At 48.0% G+C, this 20,579-nt stretch overlaps 1 protein-coding gene across 2 annotated transcripts in view; it reads left to right on the top strand.

Annotated features, from left to right (window-relative positions):
• CDH23 (cadherin related 23) overlaps positions 1–18,143 on the top strand; it is a 552,537-nt gene extending 534,394 nt beyond the window's left edge. Inside the window, exons 56-69 of one of the 2 annotated variants that reach the window (XM_074958929.1) lie at positions 1,445–1,555; positions 2,172–2,301; positions 4,503–4,766; positions 5,478–5,639; positions 6,214–6,470; positions 7,720–7,817; positions 8,533–8,653; positions 9,095–9,174; positions 9,777–9,817; positions 10,271–10,331; positions 12,333–12,462; positions 13,105–13,227; positions 13,754–13,867; positions 16,756–18,143. In XM_074958929.1, the coding sequence (XP_074815030.1) occupies positions 1,445–1,555; positions 2,172–2,301; positions 4,503–4,766; positions 5,478–5,639; positions 6,214–6,470; positions 7,720–7,817; positions 8,533–8,653; positions 9,095–9,174; positions 9,777–9,817; positions 10,271–10,331; positions 12,333–12,462; positions 13,105–13,227; positions 13,754–13,867; positions 16,756–17,079 (2,016 nt within the window). In that variant the 3' untranslated portion in view covers positions 17,080–18,143. The remainder of the gene's footprint in view (positions 1–1,444; positions 1,556–2,171; positions 2,302–4,502; positions 4,767–5,477; positions 5,640–6,213; positions 6,471–7,719; positions 7,818–8,532; positions 8,654–9,094; positions 9,175–9,776; positions 9,818–10,270; positions 10,332–12,332; positions 12,463–13,104; positions 13,228–13,753; positions 13,868–16,755) is intronic. The other variant, XM_074958928.1, reaches the window with a different exon arrangement.
• Positions 18,144–20,579: the final 2,436 nt, after the last annotated feature.

Below are 20,579 nucleotides of genomic sequence, written 5' to 3'. Positions count from 1 at the left end.
GTTGGGGCTGTATGTTTTTCAACTTGTAGTAATTTTAGGCCTTCAGCTCACCCCAGGCTGCTGAGCACAAACCTCCCTAGTTTATCAAATGTATCAAAAGATTTACCAGCCTGACGGCTGAGGGGAACATGATATTAATACATTCTCCGATTCTACTCCGTTTGCTCTAAGACATAGGGTCACAGTTATCTTTCATACCTAACCCAGAAAAAAAACGCTTCTATCAGCCTTCACCCTTTTCTCAATCCCTAACTGTCACCATGCCTCAGTGGGTAACAGCTGGGAAAGCCAAATTCAGGACAAAGTGCTGAGAAACAGGGCAGACTCATCCCAAAGTGGTGGCTATTCTATCATGGGGTTACACCAAGCCAGTAACAAAAATGAACTTCTGTCTCACCACACTGGTTAGCAAGAAGCCAAAGATGCAGTCTTCTTAGGCATTCCAGCCCTTGTTTCACCACACAGACACTGGACTCTATGAGTAGTAGTTACTGAAAACGAATTTCATCAAATATAGGGTCCTTCTAATCCCAAGAGATCAGCCACTTAACCAGGTCAATATATAACTCAGATCTTACTCAGTAATCATGCTGATGCCAATCCTTTTAGTAACTAAAACTAAAGGTTTAATAATAAAAGAAAAGAAGGAGAGTTAATAATGGCTCACAGATCATCTACATACAAATAGTTGCAAAGTCCTTACATCAGGTTTGTAGCAGTGATGGAATAAATTGCTGGCTTGTAAAGTCTGTCTGGTAATTTCCAGAAGATTGGAAGATCCTCAGTCCATAGTTCAAAATGCTCCTTTTAGTTGTAAGTCCACAGAATCAGGGAAGGAAAGAGGCAAAATGGAGATATCTCAGAGATCTTTTATACCATGTGCCTGGAAATTTATTGTCTCAAGATGGAGTCCAGGGTCACCTGACCATACCACATGTCCTTACAGGGCTTGATGACTCACAGGGTGTAGCCATTGCCCGTACTCTTGCTGAGGCGTCCACAGGAAGATCTGTCTGGGCAGAATGAGTTTCTTTTATGGCCCATTGTGAGGGTCAAGTGTCTTTGATGGGCCATCAATACATTACTCTCTGGCCTTAATATAAATTTTACCTGGTGGGTGTTACCCAGGAATACAACACATATATATGATGCCACTACATAGCCAATATTCATAACTTCAGATACAAAAATGATACATATAAACAGGATAATCATACTTCACAAACCATAACTTTTCCATTGACACCTTACATGACATACTTTGTACAAGATTTGTTGCAATTGTCTAACAGTGACAATATCAATGATATAAATGTTCATATTCAATCATACAGCATAACACTAACCTCTTGGCTTGCAGTAGGGCCCACCCATTTGCTAGTGTTTTGCAGAGTCTTAAAAGGTAAGTTGTGTGACTAAAGTTGCGTGTGTGTTTCTCCTGCAGCTGATCATCGTGGCATGTGACCAGGGCCAGCCCGCATATGAGACCATGCAGCCTCTCCAGGTGGCACTGGATGACATTGATGACAATGAACCCATCTTCCTGAGACCACCTGTAAGCAGAGCTATCTTGTCCCCTTGCAGTGGACAGTTCTAGGTGAAGGGATATGGACTATCAGAGTACGTCTACACAGGGATAAAAGACCGGCAGCACAGCCTCGGCTGGCCTGGGTCAGCTGACTTGGGCTCGGGCTGCAGAGCTAAAAATTGCTATGTAGACATTCAGGATCAGGCTGGAGCCCAAGCTCTAAGACTCTCCACTTCAAAGGGTCCCAGAGCTCAGGCTCCACCCCAAGCCTGAGCATCTACACAGCGGTTTTTCACCCCCGGAGCCCAAGTCCCGCAAGCCCAAGTCAGCTGACTCAGGCCAGCCGTGGGTTTTTAATCCCTGTGTAGACATAGGACACACTGGAGTTAGTGAGACAGCAGACAGTTAATGTGCTAAGTGAAAATGAACATTAGCCACAAAAACAAAAATTCTCATCTCAATCCAGCTGCCAATCCTGAGCCTTCCCTGTGGTGCCTTTAGCATTTTAAAGCAAAGAGAGAAAAAGTCTCCCATTCGTGAGGTCAGAGTGAGCTCTATAACCTTGTGATCATTGTTTATTCTTACTACTCTACTGCTTTCCCCTGTAACCCTCCTTCTCTTCTCCCTGGGCCCACACTGGCAGAGAGGTAGCCCTCAGTATCAAGCTCTGTCTGTTCCTGAACATTCCCGCCCTGGTACCATTGTGGGGAATGTCACTGGTGCTATGGATGCAGATGAGGGATCCAATGCTATCGTCTATTACTTCATAGCAGGTAGGGTTGCTTCCCTTCTCAGTTTCTCTGCGGGGTTGTTTGTTTTGTGCTGCTGCTTTAATTTTGGATGAATTAAGGGTGTCTACACGTAAAATGCTATCATGGCATAGCTGCACCACTGCAGCAGTTCAGTGTAGATGTTACTTATACCGATAGGAGGGGTTCTCCCATCTGCGTAGGTAATTCATCTCCCCAAGAGGCGATAGCTAGGTCAATGGAAAAATTGTTCTGTTGACCTAGCACTGCCTACACGGGGACTTAGGTCGGTTTAACAAGGCTGCTCAGGGGTGTGGATTTTTTACACCCCGACCGACATAGTTAAACCGACCAAATTTTCTAGTGTAGACCAGGCCTCAGTGTTGGTGAAGGTGCAGGACAGAGAGCAATGCCTAGAGCCAGGTATAATGACAGCTGCTGTGCAAGCTTCCTCAACACATCTCTGTCCCAGCACCTAAATCCTGACCTTCATCAGTCCCTGGCTATTCCAGCCTTGCGCCCCCTAAACTCTGCTATTGCATCTCAATCTTGGCTGGGAGCAAAGCTGCTATTCTAGCCCTTGGACCATCACACAGCCCTGAAGATACTCCTTGATCTTAACTTGCAACCTGCTGCTATTCCAGGGGTGACTTAAAATGGCTTAAAATCCAGGTGGATGGGCAATCATGTCAACTCACTGCCTTTAGAAACTTACAGCATGTGTGTCCATTTTTCTTCCTAGAACTCTTCAGATGTCCCCCACAGACTCCCCTCCAAGCCCATCTCCTGCCTGAGGGGGCTGTGCTGTTATTTTAGCTATTGCAGAGGGCATCCATTGTCCTAAAATAAAATCCATAAGGTATTGCTTTACCCTGGCATGAACACAATATTGCTTCTGTAAATGCAGTAGTGGCAGTGCCTGCTCTCCGCACCCTGTGAAAAATGCAGCTGTCACACAGAGCAGGTTGCTAGCGGCAGAATCACATTCCATCTGGCAATGTGACACGCCGTATCAAGGACCCCAACACATCTTACCAGGCATGAAGTATGAAGCTACATCGCTAAGCCAGAGAAACACCATCCAGCTGTTACACAGGTTAATTAGGAGCTGAAAAAAAGGGATGTCAGGAAAGTTGCTTGTAGCAGGGTGCCATAATAAGGCAACCGGCGTGTGTTTGTGCATTGACAGCTGTTTAAACCTTTGGTAGGGAGATGTCAGTCCTTACATGAACTCAGTGATGTTTCACACAGTGACAACCTATTCTGGTGAGCACACTTCTTGGTGGATAATTTTTAAACCTCTTTCATAACATGAGAAACTCAGCTCATGAGTTGAATTAAAGAAAATGAAACAATTAAACTGAAAGGCCAGTTCAGCTGGGAGGAAGGAGAAGAAAGGGACAGGGAAAGTCAGGTGGGAGAAAGAGACACAGACATCCACTTTGTAGGCTTGGCATTCATGGAATAGACACAGACACACACACACACTTGCACAGCTTGTGAGCCCTTACCCAGTACCCTCCATGCCACACAGGAGCATCCCAGGTGAGAGCTGTGATATCAGTTGTGTGGCTTTCATGTGTGCATCCCATGGGGGACTTGTTCACCCCTCCCATCTGCTTTTTCCTAGCAGGTTTAGAGGTATATATGCAGAGGACTATTCATACATAAAAGGCTATCCAAAGAGGGGAGTTACCAGTGGATGTGAGGTCGCATGGTAAGGGGACTGTGAGGAGCCATTGTCATGGCATCAGTGGGGCTAATTCTAGGAGATACCGAAATGGATCCAGAGTGTTCTATTTATAGCCTGTCGTGTGTTTAAAATATCACATGATTTCTCAAGAACTGGTGATGTTATAGAGCTCATGATTCCCTGGTGGTAGCAGAACCAGAATCAGGATTCATGAGCAGACTCAGTGAGCTGTTCAGGGCAGGGAATGTATCTTACTTGGTGTTTGTAAAAGATCTGTAAATGTATGGAACTAGATATATTATTTTGAAATGTTTTTCTGTGAGGACAAGGAGACCTGGACACCATTTCTGGGCCTGCCTGGAGTAGACCCAATGTAATCCTGTGGGAAGGGAGGACAATCGGGAGAAAGGCCAGGTTTAGGGTCTGAACTGGAGTTCTGTGCCCATCTGTTCTCCTCATCCATGTTCCAGATCCAGAAGGGAAATTTTAGGGCACAGGTAAGACTGACTTGCATTCCATTTACCTTTCCTAGCTGGTAACAGGGAGAACAATTTCAAGTTAAGCCAGGATGGGAAGCTGCAGGTGCTACGAGACCTGGATCGAGAGACAGAGACCTATTACTCCATCATTGTCAAAGCCTCCAGTAACAGGAACTGGACACCTCCTCGGGGTCACAGGGCAGCCAGAATCCAGGCCTTGGACCCCAGCACAGACACCACTCTGCAAGAAGTCCGGATCTTTCTGGATGATATTAATGATCAGCCTCCCCGGTTCTCTAAGTCAGACTACACGGCAGGTAAAGGGTGGTGTTACTAGAAGTTGGCCAGCTGGTTGGGTGACTGTTTTCCCTGGGGTAAAAACAGAGGCTGCCATTCAGGGATACAAGTTCAGGTCCTGAGCATCCTGGGCTGACGAGGGCTGAGATCACCGTGGCCTGGGATGGGGACTATTGAAAGGAAAACTGTACGAGAGGAGAAACCCAAACTTCTCCAAGGAGATAGTGGAGGGGACTTGGATTAACCCACCAAGCTAAGATCCATTCCCAAGAACTGCCATATTGCACAGCCAATCACAATCTACCAGCAAAGCCCTGGACAGCCGCAGGCAGTTACACAGTCAGCTGCAAGCTTCCCAGGGAGGTTCACTTGCTGATGAAGACTATTTGACACAGGAGTCAGGCTGTACAGCTCCATAATAGCCCTGGCTTCTCTCCCTCTTTGAGAAGGGTTACTGGCAAAGCTAGGCAAACTGAATTGGCTCGGGGTCAAATGGGCATATTGTCCGTTCTTCCATATGGGACATACAGGACTGGTAAGGAAACTTCCTGGTGAGGAGTTATTTTGGGGGGTGGCAGGGGTGGAGGATCCCTCTTTGCCACAATGGCAATTGGCATTTTCAGGGGAAACTCTTCCTTACAGTACTTCCTCACTCTGGGGTGTGTGGCCCGAGATTCATGTTACATACCCTACTCCATTTCCTTCTCTTCCTTTCTTGCCACCCCCAAAAGGGGTTGCGACGGATGCCAAGGTGGGTTCAGAGCTGATCAAGGTAGTGGCACTGGACTCCGATGTGGGGAACAATAGCCTGGTCTTGTACAACATCCTGGGGATCCATTACATCAAGCAGCACTCCAACGACTCAGAGGAGGTGGCCAGTGTCTTCAGTATTGGTAAGTACCCATGTGTCACCACACGAGCCTCTAGCAGAGATGTCTCATTAGACAGCACAGAGATCCAAAGGTTCTCATTCCCCTCCTTCCCACCCATAGGCAGGGACCGAAATTACAGTTAGCTAGTCCGAGTGGGAAAGTTTAAGGGTGCCATATGTTTACAGCCAGACCTCCATTCTCAGATTTCTTTGGTCCCATGTGTGATCCTCCCATAGCAGTGGCTGAAATTGATGCACTGTTTCTGTGGCTCAGAGTGGGTATGCAGTGCTGTCCACCACACAGATGAGGAGCACCTTTTCCTTTATTCTCATTTCTTCTGCTATGGCTTCAACAGTCCCTTGCTGGGGAACCATTTGAAGTAGGAGTGGGTTTGTGTGAGGAGGCAATAGCCTTCAAGGCACGAGGAGAGGAATAACGTTCACACCGGAGATGACGATAGGGGCCAGGTTGTCTGCTATGGATAAATCCCCACCCAGCCTGAACAGCACAAAGGAAGCTGGGAGTCTGTTTATTTACTGATGGTCATCTAAAATTATTGGGCTAATTCTTGACTTGTAACTGGCTCTCCCCAAAGGTAACTTGGATGGGATCCTGCGAACCTTTGACCTTTTCACAGCCTACAACCCTGGCTACTTTGTGGTGGACATCATGGCTTCAGACCTAGCAGGGCATAATGACACTGCCGTTGTCGGAATCTACATTTTGCGGGATGACCAGCGGGTGAAAATCATCATCAACGAGATCCCAGACAAGGTGCGGCAGTTTGAGGAAGAGTTCATCAGTCTGTTGTCCAACATCACAGGAGCCATTGTCAACTCAGATGATGTGCAGGTAATAACAGCTCCTGGGCCATGCACACACCCTGATGTGCCATAGCATGGCTCACACGGCTCAGAATCTGGGACTAGATGATGGGGGATGGGTCACTTGAAATTGCCCTGTTCTGTTCATTCCCTCTGAGGAATCTGGCCAGTGTCGAAAGACAGGATACTGGGCTAGATGGACCATTGGTCTGACCCAGTGTGGCTGTTCTTATGACTTACAACAGAAATCCAGCCACAAAATGATTGATCTACCACAGATGGTTCAAGACCCCCCCTCCCCCTTATTTTATTTTTAACTGGTCTCCCCTGAAACAGGAGCAAAATATGTGCATCTAATGTCTCTGTATAGACAAGTTAGCATGTTGGGATATAGCCAGACTGGAGACATTGTGATTTTTTAGAATGTATCAGCTCAGTGGGAACACTGCAGGATAGAGCCAACAAAAATATCATCTTATCATTGTTCTGGAAAGAGGAGAGTGCTTATGTGAGAGGTTACATGTTTCCCCTCCCCCACACACACACACTTCTCTGCTGGTCTATTATATGAATAATTCTTCGCAGTTACATAAAGTATGGGCATCTTCAAAGTGCCTTACAGACTAATTCAGTCTCCTAGCACAGCTGTATGGGAAGTAAGTAATATTGTCCCCATTTTACACATGGAGAAACTGATACGCGGAGGGGTTGTGACTAGTCCAAGCTCACACAAGAAGTCAGTGGAAGATCTGGGATTAGAACTCAACAGCTCCTGGCTTCCTCCTCAACCCAAATGTCTGTGCTGCCCCTGCATGCATGGGCAATGACAGCAGCCCTTTCTGGGACAGCAGTTTGTCTCTTTGTGGAGCAGGAAAGGAGGCATAACAGCTGAATCAAGGAAGAGGGCCTCAGCCATTTATTTCAAACCCAGAATGGCCTTAATTTGCTGGCTAATGGTGTAGGACCGCCTGACTGAGGTGAATGGTCAAAGCAGTAGGCGAGCAAACTGCAGAGGTGGGCCCAAAATGAAAATTTTAAAAAGACTAATGGGGCATCGCAAGAAGCCCTGGCTTACAATCTCCTATTAGTGAGAACCTTTCTGGAATGTGTTCTGAACTGGGGTTTCAGCCCCATCTCTGAATTCCTGACGAACTGTGCCATGAAAGAACAGATAGCATGCACAAAGTCCTTTGGTGTGCTAGAACCTGGGGTGGCTGCCCTAGAAGGTGACATGTTCCCTGTGGCTATATCATGAGCATCTGTTTTCTCTCTCTTAGTTCCATGTGGACAAAAAGGGCCGCGTGAACTCTGCCCAGACAGAGTTGCTGATTCACGTGGTGAATAGAGAAACCAATAGGATTCTGGATGTAGAGCGGTAAGCCACTGCCTCTCTGTATGCATAGATGGGAGAGGGAAGGAAGCAGGAGGAGGGGAATTCATGCTTTTGGAATCAATAAGGAAGTTTTATACCTCAGCGTGCTTCATTTCAATGCATCAGAAGGTTGATGCCAGTAACACTGGGTCTAATGCATTTTTCTGTATGGATGGGCTTGTCCTCCCAAGGAAATCTTACTGTGTTTAAACATGCATTAGTGACACAAGTCTGATCATGACTGACTGGTCAGTGTAAACAAGGTGAAGTCGTATTTGGCATTGTTCCCAACTTAGGCATCCTGTCCCCATCTCTAGAGCAGTGAGGGCAGTGAAATAACACCTGCACATACCCCACTTTGCCCCAACTGTTCATGACTGCTGCTTCAGCTCCACCAGCAAAGCTTATTGCCAGCACCAGAACAAGTGGCCATCAGACTCCAATACTGACTTTTTAAGAAACATCTGCTAGCCCTGAAATCTGGTTAGCTTGCTACACAGCCAGGCACTTGCTGATCACCTCATTTTTAAAGACTCTTCTGGTACCATCCAAGCTGCCCAAAGCAACATGCACTTCTGCCTCCCAATGCCATTGTGCCCTGGACTATATGGAGGAGGTTTCAGGATCTCCTGGGATAAACTCTTAAAGGGTATTTTTGGTGGTCAGGAAATGAGAGGAGCCCCTATTCAAACTTCTGCTCTCTTTTCTTTCTTCCTAGAGTGATCCAGATGATTGATGATAATAAGGAGCAGCTGCGGAATCTCTTCAGGAATTACAACGTGTTGGACGTGCAGCCTGCCATCACTGCCAGGGCCCCAGATGACCTCTCAGCGCTGCAGGTAAAGGAGAGGGGCATCCTTGATTCCTTGCCTGCCTGTGCCATCCACCATTTCACATCCCTGCAAATCACTTGGCATGGCTGTCCAGCCCACCCACTGGGTGACACTAAAGGAAAGTGCCTCTTGCACTTGCAAATTGCCTCCAAATTGCCTTTTTTTTAAAAAGAGGAAAGTGGTATTTACAGCTGCTGACATGTAGCAGAAGGAATTATTTCTCCAGGAATTATGTCACCCAGTGGAGTGGGATGGGTTGTTGCTTTACTGCATCCACTAGCAGGTGATGGACTGTCCCTTCTCTACAGTATGTACTTTCTTCCTTTGGGCTGCTAGTGGGCCTAAAACTTGGAAATATTTCTTCTTGTATTAATATCCTGCTTGTTTGCTCGCCATCTGCAGGTTTAAAATTGCTCACATCTGTTACAAATAATTTATCTTTTCTAGATGGCAATTATCATCCTGGCTATTCTCCTCTTCCTGGCTGCCATGCTCTTCATCCTCATGAACTGGTACTACAGAACAGTGTGAGTAACCCTAAGCACCTGGGACTGCAGGACAATGCAAGTATATGAATAAACCTAAATGTTTGGATATTATAGAGCAGAATAAATGACAACAATAACCTGAAATGACAGAACATCATGAGTAACCCATGCAACCTGGGAATGATAGGCCAGAATGACTAATTTAAGACCCTTGGTAATGCAGGGTGAAATGATGGGCACCAATTTTAAATGCACCTAGTCTTTCAATGGAATTCAGGCTCCTAGCTCACATATTGCTGAAAATATTACCTAGGAGCCCAAGAAGCACAATCCTTTGAGTAATCCTGATGTAAAGGATCTTTCTGCAGTGACTGGAATAATATACCTACAGCGAGAGACTACAAATGTTAGAGCTCCAGCCAAGAGAAGAAGGCACCATCTGAGCTAATAGATTGTTTTTGAGAACGTCCTGAAACCATAGGCCATGTCCTTGCTGTCTAGCAACCTATGACTGTACGTGGGAAGAGAATTGCAAGCACTGTCCCATTTCACATGATTGTTCCTCACACTTCTCTCCATTAAGTCTTTCTTTCTTTCTTTCTTTCATCAATTGACTTAATTTTTTTCCTTTTTTTCCCCAGACATAAAAGGAAATTAAAAGCTATCGTGGCTGGCTCAACAGGTGGGAGACTTTGGGGTTTTTTTGTTGATATAACAATATGAGATTCTTCCTGAAGACATGCAGGCTAATAAATATGCGGGAAATAGTGTGAAACATAGATATTGGGCAGTGGGGAGAAACCCAGGAATCTGTTGAGAGAGACTTTGGGCTGCTAGTGGGCAATAAATTAGAAATGAGTTTGCCTCTTTATTGGTAATAGATGGATAGATATGACATTGGGAGAATTTTTTTAGTTGCCAGAGCTTTGTGTTATCAGCCCCATAATATCTCCCCCATTGGCATTGTTGTTTCCTTCAAGATCTAGGGTGCTGGGTGTTGTTTTCTTCACGATCTAGGGTGCTTTCCCATCTCTCCCTCAAAATAGAAGTGTGGATTTGTGCCCACAGCCATGCTGTTTTCTTTTAATTAGCCTACATAAAAGTCAGTCTAACCTATACCTGCTGCCTTCCACAGGGAACCGAGGCTTCATGGACATCATGGACATGCCAAACACAAATAAATATTCCTTTGATGGGTGAGTTCACAATACTTTTCTTGCTTTTCACAGTTCACTCCACATGACACAGCAGGAGGAATCTCTGGAATTCCATGGGCAGAACAAGTGTTTTAGTACCACCACTGGCTTCTGCTAGCACAGAGGTCGGCAACCTATGGCACGCCTGCCAAAGGCAGCACGCGGAGCCGATTTTTACTGGCACGGAACCCCAGACTGGCAGCAGGCTGAGCGGGGCTGGCGGCCGGGACCCAGGCTGGCAGGAGCTGGCGGACGGAACCCCAGACCGGCAACGGGCTGAGCCGCTCAGCCTACCGCTGGTCTGGGGCTCTGTCCGCAGGTGTAGTGTATTAAATTTCCCCCCGTAGGAATGTGCTACTTGCAGAGCACCAGGACTGGCAGCTGTAAGTAGTACACTGTAAGTAGCACATTCCTACGGGGAGAAATTTAATACATTACACCATGGTAGGGAAGGCTGTGCTTCCCCAAACAGCTGGTCCACTTCCCACCCCCCTCATAACTCCTGACCCATCCAACCCCCTCCCCCACACACACACACCCCCTCGTCCCCTGACCACCCCCTCCAGGGACCCCCTACCTGCCCCCTCTCGAACCCTCCACTCATCCAACCCCCCCTGCTCCTTGTCTCCTGACCACCCCCTCCCGGGACCCCCCCGCCCTTTACCACCCCCCCGTGACCCCACCCCCCATCCAAGTCCCTTGACTGTCCTGACCCCTATCCACACCCCCGACCCCTGACAGGCCCCCTGGGACTCCCACGCCTATCCAACCACCTCTGTTCCCCGTCCCCTGACCGTGCCGCTCAGAGCACTGGGACTGGCAGCCATAAGTAGTACACTGGAAGTAGCATACTCCTATGGGGAGCAATTTAATACACTACACCTGGCCCCGCTCAGCCCGCTGATGGTCTGGAATTCTCAAAATGTGTTCTCTCACCCCGTATCAAAAATTACACTACAATTAGCTTAAAAACTTGAAAACTTAAAAACTTTGTATATTACAGTAATCGTTAAAAAATGTATAATGTTAATAAAAACATAGGTCTGATGCAACAAAGTAGTTGTACTTATGTGCCTGTGCTTAGTTTGTGTTTTCGATGACTTACCTTCTAAAAAAATCTCGCATGTCTCGCACCCCCAGAAACGGCATCTCACACCCCCAAGGGGTGCATGCACCCCAGGTTAAGAACGACTGCACTAAACTGATAAGATCTGCATTTTAATTTAATTTTAAATGAAGCTTCATAAACATTTTTAAAACCTTGTTTACTTTACATACAACAATAGTTTAGTTACATAATATAGACTTATAGAGAGAGCCCTTCTACAAACGTTCAAATGTATTTCTGGCACGCGAAACCTTAAATTAGAGTGAATAAATGAAGACTCGGCACACCACTTCTGAAAGGGTGCCGACCCCTGTGCTACCACTTTCAACACAAATCATCTCACTTGCCACTGAAAGCTAGGATTCCACAGCCTGGTAGTATCAGGAAACACCGTAACATTACTTAGACCTGGACCTCTCTTGCAAGTCATCCTTCGTATTAATCCAGCACCATCAGCACCAAAGCAGTGCAGACTTGTGGCACCTACTGATGAACGGCAGACACAACGGAACTTTGAAAATCACTTGCAGGCAGATGTTACAATTCTACAGTTTATCACCTATAGATTCTTACAGGAAGGGGTCTGGGCCAGGTGGTTTTTGCTTGAAGTTGTTGTTTAAATGCCTAATCCAGGCTTTTAGAATTAATCGTACAGAAATGCCTCCTAATTTAACTACAGCTTGAAGGCAAATGGAGGATTGAAGCGAATTCATATTTTGTGTGTGATGGAAGGAGGAAATATGACCTTGTCAGAATCTGTTTTTTGGAAGGGGTGATTACAGTGCATAAAACCCCTAGAGTAGAGCAATGTGTTATTTTCAGAGAAGCAGCAATAGTGGGCCCCATCTCAATGTCTCCCTTCATTCACCTCGGCCCTTTGTGTGCCTGTGTAGGGCTAACCCTGTGTGGCTAGATCCTTTCTGCAGGAATATGGAGCTAGCCGCGCAGGCAGAGCATGAAGACAACCTGCCTGAGAACCTGAGTGAAATCACAGACCTATGGAACAGCCCAGCCAGGACTCACGTGAGATACTGCCAGCTTATTCTTACTTTCGGCAGGGGAGTGACAGCTCAGTCAGATTCAGATGGCCTGAGTTCGCATCTCACTAATACCAGTGCAAATCAGGAGTAATTCCATTGTAGTTAATAGAGCTACCCCAGCCCGCCCCTTCTGCCTGTGGCCCCGCCCCTTCTGCCCGAGGCCCTGCCCTTCCTGCCCCTCTTCCCCCACCACAGCCCAGAGGGCACACACACCCCTAGGCCGCCCGAGCATCCCTGGCCCTGACTGTGCGGTGTGGCCCCCCAGCCCCGGAGCGCAGGGAGAGTGGGCAGCGTGGCCCCCAGCCCCGGAGCGCAGGGAGGGTGGGCAGTGTGGCCCCCAGCCCCGGAGCGCAGGGAGGGCGGGTGGGCGGCGCGAGCACGGCTCCAGCCGCCCGGAGTCCCTGACCATAGGCCGGCCCCAGCCCACGGCTCTGGGGGAAAGAGCCGGCCCACAGCCCCGCAGAGCACCAGTGGGAAGCAGGAGGGGGCCTGAGGGTGGAGTGTGGGCAGGACCACACAGGGCTGTTTGGGAAGGCACAGACTCCCCAGCCTTTGATACCCACCGCCTATGGTTCTGGCCCATTTTTGCTGAGGTTTTGTTTTCAGAAACTCCTGTCCATTGTAGGGAACATTTGGAAGAGAGCCCTCTGCTGCCAAACCTGATGATGACCGTTACCTGCGAGCAGCCATCCAGGAATATGACAACATTGCCAAACTAGGTCAGATCATGCGGGAAGGACCCATCAAGGTGAGTGGTGTTGTCTTCCTCCATTTTCGTCCAATAGCCTTCACATTTCAGTCCTATGCCATCTTAGTCATTGTCCTTCTTTGTGAAAGGAGCAGGAGACAGTAAGGTTTCCAAATAGCTCCAGATTCGCCACAGCTGAGAGGAACGTTGCCCTGACACAATCCAGTGCAGACTAGTCTTTGCTGCATGTACCTATTGGGAAACTAACAGGAACGCAGCTCTGAAATTCACCCATCTAGACACAGCACAATCTTTGAGCAGAAAACCAGCCTTGGCATCTAACTGTTGTGACAGCCATAGCAAATGCACTATGGCAAATCCCATGTTTAAAACGTGATGGCACTGGATTGACGTAAAGCACATAGTTTCTTTTGAGATCATTTTTTGTTTAGGGGAAAGTGCCTGCCTGGTTCCTCTTGGATGGAGTTAGGTTCACACCTGGACTTCCTCACTGAGATTGTTTCAGAGTTTGGGGCTGGCAGGGAGGAGCCCCTGTATAATCTCTCCTGTTGCCCCCTCCATCCAGGGCTCTCTCTTGAAGGTGGTCTTGGACGACTACATGCGGCTGAAAAAACTGCTTGCCCAGAGGATGGTGCATAAAGCCACCACCAGTCAGGGGGACCAGTCCTCGGTTACCGAGGTAGAAAGTGTGTGCATGGACATGAGAGGAAATGCTTGCTGTGCCCTCTGGAATGGAGTGTCTGTTTCCATGCCTTTGACCTGCTCTAAACTCTGCTGGGTGACCCTTTTGCCCCCTAAAGTTGTGTGAGCTCATGGCTGCCAGTTTAACCAGATGCAGGGGAGGGGGCTCCCTCCTCCTTTTACTGGAGACCATACTCACAAAAACACTCTGACTTGGCACAAAGAGAGATTCCAGCCACAGCCACATTCCTGCCCATGTCATCACCAAGGTGCAGAATGGAATGGTGCTGGAATACAGTGGAGTTGATGGCATGCCACTCACCAGAGTGTGTTTCCCCCAGGATGGGTCTGACAGCGAGACAGTGTCTTTCTTTCCTCTCTAAATGTCCACACTGACCCTTCTTTTCATCCCCCGGTTAATGTGACATCCCACCATTAACCAGTTCCCCTTTATCCTGTTTGCTTGGACCATTTGCTCTTTGGAACAAGCCTTTAGAATATATCATTCCAATAATAATAGTTAGCTGATCAGCCTCTCCGTTTCTACAGCGCTCTGTTCTCCTGGTTCTCTGACATTGCTGCCTGCTCATTCAGCATCTCATTTGGCGGCTCTCCTCCTCTTGGCCCCACACATACTAGTGTGAATCAGAATTTTGTCCTCTTCTCTCGTGGCAGCATCTTCTACTCTCTCAACTTCAAGCTCTGTCTCTGTGAGGGATTCCCAGGCCAGCGTCTCTCTGGGTCCAGTCTCACATCTTCTCCTGCACTTCCAACCAAAATCTCAAACTCTCTCTCCAAAGCACAGGTTTTTATTTTTCCTCCCCATTCATGGCCATTTCATTTCCTGTGCCCCCTATGCTCCCGTCTTCCAGGCTTGCCACCTCTCTCATTCAGCTCCTCTTCTTCCACCCTCAGGCCAGATTTCTACTCCTCCCTGGTGTTTGTTCTGTAGAATATTGTCAAATATCCATCCTTCCTTCTTTATGCTCACAGCTAAACCGCGGACAGTGGCAGCTAGTGCCTCCTGTTAATGCTGGGGCTGCAGGGAGCAGAGCCCACTCCCCTGCTTTTTTCTATCCCCTCACCAGCCCCCCACCATTGTAGGTTAAGCAGGTTTTCAAAGTGGAAAAGCTGAGACCTGGCTGTGGAGGTTATGGGGAAGGGTTTGGCAGATGGGGGTTGATGGAGAGGTGAGAGGAAAAAAGGCGCCTCTTCTACCACCTTCCCCCTTTCAGAATGAAAATCTGAGAGACCTTACTATACAGGGCGAGGTGGGAGACAACAGGAGTTAGCCTCCTGCTCTCCCTCCCCACAAACCCCCAGCTCAGAGCCAGTTCTTACTTTCCTAGCTCCCTTTAATCTCTTTCCCCACAACTCTGAACCCTCATTCACACACAGCCCCATTCCCTCCACTCACCTTCCCTCAGAATCCCACTCACTTGTCCTCAGTCATGCTGGCAAACCCACCCGTCCCACTTAAGCCTCCTCCATTCCCAAAGTCTCCTCAGCTCCCTTCAACCCAACCCCAGATTGTGCAAAAAGCTCCTTCCTCCTGGCCTCTCCTGCCTACGTTGGCCTTCGCTCCCACCGTCTGCCCCAGAACCCCCAGCCCTGGCACTCAAAAACCAGTGGAGTCTCTTTCAGGCCTGTCAGAAGGAAAAGTGTCTGAAAATCTACTGTTGAAATCTCCCACTTGAACTCACCCCATTTGCACTCTCCACTGCACAGTATTTTGCTCCAAGACCAACACAGCTCAGAAACCAATTCCATGAGCCTACTGTAATACAAATAATAAATACTTCATCATTTAGATTGCAAGCTCCTTGGGGGCAGGGACAGTCTCAGTCTATATTTCTGTACAGCCTCTAGCACAACTTAGCCCTGGTCCCAGCTGAGGCCTCTGGGTGCCACTGAGGAGGAGTGGAGGAGTTCATAGTTACAGATTTTGTGTTAATGCTCATAGACCATATAAGATCTACCTCGGATTCCAGTTTAGCTTTAAGACGTAGCAAAGAAAACACTCCCTACAAATATAGCTAGTGGAACCTGCTCCTCCTGCGGACCCATAGAATCATAGAATCATAGAATATCAGGGTTGGAAGGGACCCCAGAAGGTCATCTAGTCCAACCCCCTGCTCAAAGCAGGACCAATTCCCAGTTAAATCATCCCAGCCAGGGCTTTGTCAAGCCTGACCTTAAAAACCTCTAAGGAAGGAGATTCTACCACCTCCCTAGGTAACGCATTCCAGTGTTTCACCACCCTCTTAGTGAAAAAGTTTTTCCTAATATCCAATCTAAACCTCCCCCATTGCAACTTGAGACCATTACTCCTCGTTCTGTCATCTGCTACCATTGAGAACAGTCTAGAGCCATCCTCTTTGGAACCCCCTTTCAGGTAGTTGAAAGCAGCTATCAAATCCCCCCTCATTCTTCTCTTCTGCAGACTAAACAATCCCAGCTCCCTCAGCCTCTCTTCATAAGTCATGTGCTCTAGACCCCTAATCATTTTTGTTGCCCTTCGCTGGACTCTCTCCAATTTATCCACATCCTTCTTGTAGTGGGGGGCCCAAAACTGGACACAGTACTCCAGATGAGGCCTCACCAGTGTCGAATGGAGGGGAACGATCACATCCCTCGATCTGCTCGCTATGCCCCTACTTATACATCCCAAAATGCCATTGGCCTTCTTGGCAACAAGGGCACACTGTTGACTCATATCCAGCTTCTCGTCCACTGTCACCCCATGTTTCCATGCTTCAGGAAAAGTGGTCTAGGGCCTTCAGGGAGACAACTGGTAACCAGCAATGATGCTAAGGGAGGCAGGGGAGGGAAAGGGACACAAGTATTGGAACCCATGTTGTTGATTTGTGCTTGGGCTTCTTACAGCTGATCCAGAATGACCTGGATGAAGAGGAGGAGCAGAGCCCGAGCCAGGGGAGCCTTCGGTTCCGGCACAAGCAACCTGTTGAGCTCAAAGGCCCAGATGGTATCCATGTGGTGCATGGCAGCACGGGCACTCTGCTAACTTCTGATCTCAACAGCCTGCCGGAGGATGACCAGAAAGTGCTGGGTCGGTCCCTGGAGACACTGAACACGGACTGTGGAAGCTATAACGACCGCAATGCTCGCACCGAGTCTGCCAAATCCACCCCCATGCACAAGATGAGGGAGGTGATTATGGAGAGCCCACTGGAGATCACAGAGTTATGACTAGAAGTGTCGTCACTCGTCTAGCATTCCAAGAAAGTGTGGCCAAGCAGACCGTCACTGCAAAAAGAAAACACAGACTCGGGGCAAGAGAGTAAAAGAGAACCTGGTGGCCTAATCACTGCCCCCGTAGTCCCCAAAACTAATCCCACAGAGATCGCCAACTGTTTTGTTTTGATACAGCAGCCTTGGGGAGCCTTACCGTGGTGGAGGGCTCTCGGGACTGTGCTTTACTAGACGCGCACATCATTTGATCATTAAATTCATATTTTTTTATTTTTTTTTAAAATATGAAAGATTAAAAGTTTCAAAACAGAAGAAGGGAAGCCCTGTGGAATCAAGACATGAACTACAAATGTTTAGGGTTGCAAAAAGACCTGCACCCAGTGGGTACAAAGACTCAAGACATGCATGTTTCCTAGCTCCTCAACTCGCCCATGGCTGCATCCTCCTACTATGCATGGGACAGGAGCACATCACACCAGGGTGGGAGAAGAAGGTTCTGGGGCTGGTGTGGCATTCCAGGAAGCCTATAAAGGGAGTCTGAATCTGTTTGTGTCATCACCTTTACAGGAAGAGAAAACAAACCGAAGACATTTCTCCATTTTGCTGGCTTACCAAATCGTATATGACGTCAACCGGAAACAGACTGACATTAACTTGGGTTTTGAATGTAGAGTGTTCGTGTGTAATTTTTTTTTGTTTGTTTGTTTGTTCCGTTTCTAATAGTAACTTGTTGAGAGTTTTGGGAATGGTCTGTTAAATGAACCAGAAATACAATATGGATTTGGTTAACCTGTCCATTGTTATTTCTTTCTCACTACCAAGGGGCACTTCACTGGGGAAGGTGTTGAGTTTACATACCTCTGAGTGCTCACTCATCTGTGTATATCAGCAGAGAACTATTATGACTGAATTTCTTGTTGTGGATTAAACACAGAATAGTGTGTGGCCTCACTCCGTTACTCTGCTCACACTTATATAGTGTCTAAATTCCCAATCTGCAACCCTACAGGAAGTGGCAAGAATACTTTAATCTCTACCCCCACAGAACCCTAACAATACTACCCAAAAGAGACTCCTTTCTAACAGACTTCTAGCAAAGGAATGTAATCCCTTTGTTATTCCACAGTCCTGCAGGCATGCTGCTGAGCAATAGCATGCACCTGGTACACACAGGAGCCAGCAGTGTAGCATGGCATTGGGTTTGATGTGGGAATCACCTGGTGAAGTTCTATGGCCCATGTTATGCAGGAGGTCAGACTCGATTATCATAATGGTCCTTTCTGACCGTCAAAATCTCTGAACACATTATTAATCTGTAGGACACATGATAAGATTCAGCTTTAGCTGAAGTCAGGCCATAATGGGGACATCTAGCAGAAGAATATGGTGATCACAGTAGATGCAAGCCAGAAAGAACTTCAACTACTACTGCGTGTGCCTTGGAGGGGAACGCAAAGCTTGTCCCACTTGTAGGAAGTTTTTATTATTAGAGAAGTTTTAGTGCAAAATCAAAACACTGTAGAAAGCAACTGCATCTCCTTCTCCACTTCCAGGCCCCCCATATCTACAGCTGGGCAGCAGCAACTGTAAATGGCTGATCTTGAAGGGTCCTGACTTTTGAGTTAAAGTGCATCAGCTCACAAATAAGTTCTGAATCCACCTAAGGTGCACCTCACTGTAGCATCTGAGCGCCACGGGTGTGGTACCCCGGCACAAAGCGAATGTCATTCAAAGAAGGCAGGAAAATTGAAACCTCCCCTCAGGATGTAGGGTCCCTTACAAAATGGCTATTTGATATGACTGACCATTGGCATGGATTGGTCACAGCTGCCCAATCTCTCTCTGTTACACGGATTCTGCATTGTCATATGGCGCTCCTCTTCCCCAACTTCTCTGCTAATACAGCACCTCCTCCCAGGAAGCAGGAGATGAGTTGTTAGCCCTAAAGAGATTGAGGCTGAGCTCACTATCTTTCACCCTGGGTAGCATGGCTGCAGCATGCGCTTTTTCTTTCTGTTTCTCTGCATAAAGAACGAAAGAGACATGAGGACAGGAACACAGCAAAACCCTTAGAAAAGGCCAGGGGAGCTTGCAAGCCTGGGGACAATTAGCTGCTTCATCGCAGGGCTAAGTGATGCTCCATCAGCCTTGCTTTCCTGTCCACATAGGATAAGGAGCTGTCACTAGTGCTGTCTGTCTGGCCTCATAGGTTCCTCCTTGCCTCACAGTGGGGCCTCTTTTATGTACACGCCGAGAGGCCTTCCTCCTGGCCCCCCCCGAGCAGATTGTCCTATTTTCCAGCCATCCTTTTGACCACTCAGAGACTGCGTTTTCCCTCAGGAGAACACGCATCTACTGTACTTTTTGTGTCCTGAGTGGACCTTGTCTTTCATAGACTATCAGGGTTGGAAGGGACCTCAGGAGGTCATCTAGTCCAACCCACTGCTCAAAGCAGGACCAATCCCCAATTTTTGCCTCAGATCCCTAAAGGATTGAACTCACAATCCTGGGTTTAGCAGGCCAATGCTCAAACCCCTGAGCTATCCCTCCCCGTTTAGAAGGTGCTGCTTGGTTTCTTTTGAAGAACATTGGGTAAGTCATGTAACATCTGTATCAAATGACTTGGGCAAGAGAGCAACTGGTTTACAAAAGCCCTGGGCCCTTTAAAGCGTCCCGGGTGCTCCCCGCAGCGGCTGGAGCCTCCAGGCCCTTTAAAGCGTCCCCCTGAGCCTTACTGCTGGAGCCCTGGGGTAGCGGCGGCAGGGCTCCAGGGCTGATTTAAAGGGTCAGGGGCTCCGGCCGCTGCAGGGAGCCCCGTGCCCCTTACAGCACCCCTCCCCCAAACCCCTGGGGCTCCCCACAGCAGCCAGAGCCCCAAGGTATCGGCAGCAGGGCTCCAGCGGTGATTTAAAGGGCCTGGAGCTCCATTGCAGTAACAGCGGCCAGAGCCCGGGGCCCTATAAATCGCCCGTGAGCCCCATGGCTCCTAGCTGCCTCTGCAGCTGGTAGCTCTAGGGGTGATTTAAAGGCCCCAGGGCTCCCATCCTCAAATGCGATTCACCCATCCAGGGGTGCACTGGCCACCTCCTGCATGTGCCTCCAGCCTCAGTGTTCACTGTCTGGCTGAGACACATTTATTGTTCTTTGAGACCTTTTAAAAATGGACACTGTAATATTGAAACATGAGGTTATGTTCTCCAGCAGGCTGGGTGTGAACACTGCAGACACCTCATGGGTAAAGCAGAGCAGGGCATCAGAGAGTAAAAGAGATGGCGCGGGACGTCAGAGAGGAAAAGAAGTTCAGAGGGCTGACTGGGAAGCTGAAAATACTGTGTTAAGCACTGGAATAAAATTGTGACCTAGAGCGTGATTTGAGTGGTTAGTCCTGTCTAAGGCCAGATAGGACAGGTTTAAGGCGAGCTCTGGGAGGCATAGCCACTGTTATGGTTAAATCTAAGCACATGGATGAGTCTTCTTTGTGACATGGGTGATTGGTA

The sequence above is a fragment of the Natator depressus genome, chromosome 7 (assembly GCF_965152275.1).
Source record: "Natator depressus isolate rNatDep1 chromosome 7, rNatDep2.hap1, whole genome shotgun sequence".
Lineage (NCBI taxonomy): Eukaryota > Metazoa > Chordata > Testudines > Cheloniidae > Natator > Natator depressus.
This window is presented reverse-complemented; position numbering and strand designations above follow the sequence as displayed.